General features: G+C 42.0%; 1 protein-coding gene across 1 annotated transcript in view; it reads right to left on the bottom strand.

Annotated features, from left to right (window-relative positions):
* Positions 1–703: 703 nt before the first annotated feature.
* Positions 704–6970, bottom strand: part of qsox1 (quiescin Q6 sulfhydryl oxidase 1) — a 38522-nt gene continuing 32255 nt past the window's right edge. Inside the window, exon 12 of the mRNA XM_079827217.1 lies at positions 704–2250. Within this exon, the coding sequence (XP_079683343.1) occupies positions 1364–2250 (887 nt within the window). The 3' untranslated portion in view covers positions 704–1363. The remainder of the gene's footprint in view (positions 2251–6970) is intronic.

The following is a 6970-nucleotide window of genomic DNA, read 5'->3' as shown; positions in this document are numbered from 1 at the left end:
TGCGCATCCCTGTGTGTGTAATAAGCAGAGTATGCACATTGTGCACCCCCCTATAGGCGCATTTTACTAACGCGCCCTTTAAATAGCACAACAAATACTGCGCTATTGACTCTAGACCAGATTTTTGTTGGTCAATGGCGCTTTCAGTTTCCTCAAAATAGCAACGCGCCAACAATGCGCCTGAACACACCTGGTTTTCAGACCAGCACGCCCATGGGCAAACAGATGTGCGCTAGTGCATTTGCTATTTAAACAACGTGGCGCTGGATGTAAAAATGATAACTGTGTCAGGCTAAAACTGGCAAAAAACACTTGCGTCACAACGGTCGCTCCTGGCGTCGAATTGCGCCGGGTGTATGATAGGGTATTTAAATTCGGATCATTTTTCAAAACACTAGTCGTCATACACTGGCAGACTTTATAAATGGTTACAGAGAAAAACTGGGGATATGATATGATAGAACAAATGAAAATAATGTGTTCTAAAATCAGAGTTTGTTGCCGTCATACAGTAAGTGGTTTGTGTGTACTGTATTACAGCTGTTACTTTTTCAACTGACTGACTACAGTCAGATTAGTTTGTGATGCACATTAACTAAGAAACTATTGGAAATGTAAAGTAAACATGGCTTTAAAAAAAAAAGCAGAAGTACAACAGAAAAAAATACAACTAGAGTTTTAAAAACGATACGAAGACGCGTTTAGAAAAAATAGTTTTAATCAGATTTTAAAGATCAAAGCACTCACATTCTTTAGTTCTTGCTCACCTAACAGACACAAACCATAATGTCTGTAATTCTGATAGTTTCAGCTAGAGTTGCTTTGCAATACACATTCATATCTTAAAATATTTGATCAGGATGAAGATCACGACAAAATTTAAATGGTTTAAACACACATACAGATGTAGCTCTACCACTGAGGGGTGTATTTTTATCATGACCACAATCATAGATTGGGCATGTTAAAAATGCTGTGTTTTTGTGATAAAATATGTCTTAAATCCAAATGTTATTTTTCAAGAATATTATACAATGTGTGCTGCAGATTTCTTTGAGTGGTCATATAAAAACAAATGTTTAAACAAATAAAGACATTAATTACAATTAAAAAAATGCCATCATAAGATGCTTCTAAGATTGCAGAATGCAAAAAATTCAGACCACAAGCCCTTCATGGACAAGCGTAGGGTCTGTAAAATGAGACTTTGGCATTTTTTAGCATTACTCTCTTAATTACCTCGTACTTTGTCATCTCTGTACATTGTTACTTTGGCATTGAAGCTGTCAGGTTCTCTAGTAGCCACAGCTTGTGAGATTTGGTCATTCCTGCTAAAAGTAAAAGTTTACGCTGGAGCGATGCTCTAGGCCAGAGACAATTTAGCACGTCGCAGCTTTATCCTCAGTTTAAAATACAGGTACATGGCGACCAGACACATGGTGGAGAGGAGGTAAAGCAGGACGCACAGGCTCACATCCAGCCTGGAGAATCCCACGCTGAGCAGGGACATCCAGCGCTTGCTTTGGGGTCTTGGGTATGGCTCTATCCCGACCCCAGCACCGAAGATCTCTTCCTGGCTTCCCAGGTCTCGCTTCACCCTCCAGCCTCCCTCGAACTGGAGGTCTTCCGCATCCTCCTTCTTTTGCAGACTCCTCCGTCGCACTACTCCAGACATGGCTGCAGCTCGGAGGGCTTTGGCTTTATAATGTTGGCTTACAAAGGAATCCAGGTCTACTATGTCCTCCTGGCGCTCCCGTAGTTTCAGTCCCACGATTCTTGGCTTGTGTTGGGACTGCGGACGCTGTGGCTTCTCCCACGGTGTTTGGTTATCGGTTGGGTCTGCTCCAGCCACCCCCATTCCCTCCAATCCCGCAGGGTACGGCTCGCCAGCCTGCTCCTCCAGCGCTGGTTCTTCCTCTTCCTCCTCCTCCTCCTCCTGCTCCTCTTCTTGAGGCTCTTCGGCAGGGTGGTTGTCGAGAACCTCTCGAGCTCTCCGTTCCATCCCACGCCCGGCTTCTTTTTCCATCCGAGCGGCCGTCAGGCGGTTCCTCTGTTGGATGAGAGCCTGGGTCTCGTCCTGCAGGTAGTCTGTCAGAAAGCGATCTGAAGAAAAGTAGTTTCGGAGGAAGGTCAGCACCGCCTCCTGGTTCCAGTGGTGATCACCGGTCCTCTTTACACCATGACAGCTAGGACACAACTCCGGAGACGGCCACTGAATCTTAGGGAAATGGGGGTCCTCACTGAGCTCTCCTGTGGAAGATAAGAAAAACAGCCATCAGCTATCATAAACGGAGTTTCATAATTTCATAAACAGTTTTATAAACCAAATCAAGCATAAATCAAAGGAGGAGTTCAGACAATTAACTATTAAATCACTATTACACTTTTACACCTGAAATTGTTAAAGGGTCAGTTCACCCAAAAATGAAAATTCTGTCATTAATTACTCACCCTCATGTCGTTGGACACCCGTAAGACCTGGTTATACGATTTTTGGTGAAAGCTGATGGCTGAGAAAGGCTTCAGATAGGCCTCCATTGGCATTCAGTACATTTACACTCCCAAGACCCATAAAAGGCACTTAAAACGTCGTTACAAAGTCCATCTCACCACAGTGACTCTACAATAATTTTACGATGCGACGACAATAGTTTTTGTGCGCAAAAAAAAAATCTAAATAACGACTTTATTCAACCTCTTCTTGTCTTCCGTGTGTGCCTCCACGACGCATGCGCGAGAATATGACGTAGCGCCGGCGTTCGGGAATCCATGAAATGCACACTTTAGCCCCATTTTGAGAACTACGCCGAGACCTAAAGCACGATCAATGTAGAATTCAACAGCTTAGACACGCGCGTCTTCCTCTGCTTGTAAACAAATCGCTTCTGGGTCATGTGTCCGAACGCCGGATCTGCGTAATATTCTCGCGCATGCGTCGTGGAGGCATACACGGAAGACAAGAACAAGTTGGATAAAGGTGTTATTTTGATTTTTTTTGCGCACAAAAACTATTGTCGTCGCATCGTAAAATTATTGTAGAGTCACTGTGGTGAGATGGACTTTGTAACAACGTTTTAAGTGCCTTTTATGGGTCTTGGGAGTGTAAATGTACTGAATGCCAATGGAGGCCTATCTGAAGCCTTTCTCAGCCATCAGCTTTCAACAAAAATATCTTCATTTGTGTTCCGAAGATGAACAGAGGTCTCACGGGTGTCGAACGACATGAGGGTGAGTAATTAATGACAGAATTTTCATTTTTGGGTGAACTAACCCTCTAATCCAAAGTAATTTTTGCCTGTCCACTGTTGTTAGTTATCAAATGTTATCAAAGTATACAATATTGTCTTTTTTTTAAAGAACATGGCCAGGTCGTATTTCACCTAATAATCAAAAGAATTAGAAATTATATTTCGCAAGAAAATGAAGCCTATTTGAACAATAAACCTCACCCTCATTACTCTATTGTTGTTGTTTTTAATAATGTCATTTACATTGTAATTGTAAACAATTTATACATCATGGTAGTATTTATTGAACAACCTTTAATTTATCCTGGTTAAAAAAGACTATTTTGTCTCTAATAAAGTAAAAAAACTATTAAAATAATAAGAATCAAATGAGAACTATTACTGAGAACAATGGGAATTTAAAAAAAGAAATCTCAAATTGTCTGCATGTATTAAAACAATGTGAATTTGAGGGCAAAACATGCTTAATTTGTTATGAAAATAATGTAATATAATTTCACACTGCAAAAGTCTAAAAGGCTTCATATTAAATCTATTATATATTTATATTTAAATGTGACCTGGACATGTTTTCATGAGAATCTCCTGCTAATCTCTATTTACAGGTGTCAAACATTGCTTAACCCAAGGTTACAACTGGCTTTAACCCAGTTTAAAAGATCAATTATTTAACTTGGGGTTAAGTTAAGTGGGAAAAGCCCAAATGCGATCAATTATGTTAGTTGACAGCTTAAAATATATGTGGAGTAGAACACTTCATTTCCCAGAATGTTCTATTTTACCTAATATATTACATGATCATTCATTTAAAACGTTGATTTCAATATTTAGTTTTATAAAAGTATCTGAAAACAATATTTTGTTGCTTAAAATCTGAACAAAATTCATTCTGTGAATAGAAAATAAAGGGGCATAATTAGTCAAAATGGAGCAAAATCAGGTGAAAAAAAGGTTTGAGAAACTGTTGAAATTCTGTTGCAATTTCTCTTCCTGTCATACAAAATTCTGAATTTTGCCCAACCTTGAGGGGCTGTGAGAACCGTGTGTGTGTGTGTGTGTGTGACAGGTCTAAAGACATGATCAATAGACCTGTGGGCTCTCCCAGAGGGAGGATTGTGAAGATAATAGATGAGGTTGGGGTGAACAACACACCCCTCCCCATCCACATGCACACGCACCAGACTCTTCTCTTCACACCCCCTATGAACACGCCACCATCTCCAAATTGAATATGAAAGCCATCACCTCTGTGCTGGAGCTCTCCCTCTAATGAATTACTATTTTTTTCCCTTCAGATGTTTTCCTTTCCTCCCCCCCAAAAGCCACCCCGGACGGAGGCATCCGCTAATAAATTGCTTGTGGCGGATGTCAGGGGGTGGCCGGGACACTACAAGAGGTGGCAGCAGCGGGTAGTTTACATCCCTCCCCCATCTCTTACGTAGATTAATCTGATGTATATATGCATGTGTGGACGTACTCTGCATACCGCACTTTACATAAGAGATACATCAATTTTACTACGCGTCTACAGGAACCCAGGGGTCTTTATGCCTTGCTCTGTGACAGCACTCATATCTGGCTGTGATGTGATGCAATGCCTATGAAGATCTTACTTATAATCATAGAGCCCTTCAGCACAGAGGTGACTTCAGCTGTAGCACTGTTAACATTGATACAAAAGCTTGCTGGGGCGGTGCATTAATATTCATGCGTGTGAATAGAGAAGGAGCCGTCACGTAGGACAGTTCCGGTAAGCGTGAGTGAATGTGAGTGCCGATGGGTGGGCAGGGCTCCTGTGTTCAGATGAAGGGTGGATTGGAGGATTGACAAAACAAATGCAAAACAAACATAGGCTAAACCTCTTCTTGGGATTTTCAAAAGAACCGTAGAAACTGGGGAATTGGAGAGGCAGAGGAAGAGAGAGGACACCAGAGGTATGCTTGGAATGGCATACTCCCATACTATTCCTACTAATTTTGTAGTATGCAAAAAAATACAGAGAAATAATATAAGCCACAGTGCAATATACCTGACTTGATCTCTGGCACCATGATTTATTATATTACCATTACACATACTCAGTGTAATCATAAGTATTAACCCTAAATATTAAACCAAAATAGACAATTGTGGGTAGGCTCTTTTCACTTGAGCCAGTAAGCAACCAGCTAAGGCCCGGTTTACACCTGGTTTTAAGATTCGTTTTGGTCGATCGGATCACAAGTGGACGACACTAAATACAGGTGTAAACGGGGTCTAAAACGTTTTGAGCATGTCCACTTTCAGAGGTAGTCGAAAAAACAAACTAGACTGGATTGCTTTCGTGGTGTAGACGCTCATGTGGTCAAATGCGTTCGAACAGCCACAAAAGACTTCTCTCCGCCTACTGATCTAATGCGTAAACATTATGGGAAGAGTGCTAGCCAGATGGGATTTAAACTTTGTTGGCTGAAGACCCAATATTGGTTGGAAGATGGAAAGTGTTCCACACACACACACACAGCGTTTGGCACGGTTTCGCTGCTATCAGAGCAGAAACAAAAGCTGATGCTCTCTGTATGTTTTTCTGTCGTCTCCGGTCGTGTTCATATGTAAATTGCACTAACTTATTTTGTCCATTTGATCGAAAGATCTGAAAAAACCCATAAATTTACCAGCCCATAGACCCTCCCCTTGAAGAAATCAGGACAGAAGTGGTTGAAAGTGGACAAAAGAGATGGATTTAAACACCAGGTGTACACAGGAATGTGTCTCCATCGTCTACTAGTGATCTGATCGACCAAAACGCATCTTAATGCCAGGTGTAAACAGGGCCTAAGAACAACCACAGCAACACATAAAAAACCCTCAGAACACATTAACAACACCATAGCAATGCCCTAGCAACTACCCAGAACACCCTAGAAAGTAGCAACTATATAGCAACTCATTTAAAAACCTCTCAGAACACCTTAACCACTTAGCAACACACTAGCAACCAAAACATAGTAGTGTTTTACATCTCTTCCTCGATTTTGGCAGACAGGTCAAATAATGATTTTACACAAAACAATAATAAAAAAAAGCAAAATAAACATTGGTTTCTGAGTTAACAAATGGACACTTGCGGAGTTAAGAAATGCAGTGAGATCATATGTTGCATGCTGCATACCATTTCTCATAATATTTAAAAACAGTATACAGTTAGCAAGCATAGAAGAGGGAGAGCAAATAAAGATGCTCCCAATCAGTTTCACAAAGCTAAACTTATTTGTCTTCCTTCTGTAGGCGTCTCACCCTCGACAAGTGGCCCACTGCAGTGCTGGGCTGAGGCTTGTTGCTTTATGCCAGTTAAATTAATTGTGCAGCAGTGATACTAATAGGCCACTATTCATGCCTGGTTAGCTGTGTGTGTTTGTGTGCGAGATGGGAGGGAACTACTAAAGAGGCTCACGATCAGGAGAAGGAGGGTCCCTCTTGGGGACCGAGAGGAATAAAGGGTGTCGGAGGGTGGGAGGCGGAGGAGGAGGAGGGGAGAGTGCCACCCACCTCACACACACTCCATGTTAGCTACTTGGGCCAGAGATTACAAAGCAGAGGAAGGCTTGATGCCGGCGGCGTGGCGTGTGCCACCTGCTGTCCCGGGTGTCTGGGGAATAGAGGGCCGCGTGCCCCAGGCAGGAGACACTGTTGCTGTATCAATTGTCAAGCGGCGGAAACGACTCTCCCGGGACACAAGAGAC

Source organism: Gobio gobio (assembly GCF_949357685.1).
Source record: "Gobio gobio genome assembly, chromosome: 10".
Lineage (NCBI taxonomy): Eukaryota > Metazoa > Chordata > Actinopteri > Cypriniformes > Gobionidae > Gobio > Gobio gobio.
Note: the sequence above shows the minus strand (reverse complement) of the source record. Positions and strands in the feature narration are given on the sequence as shown.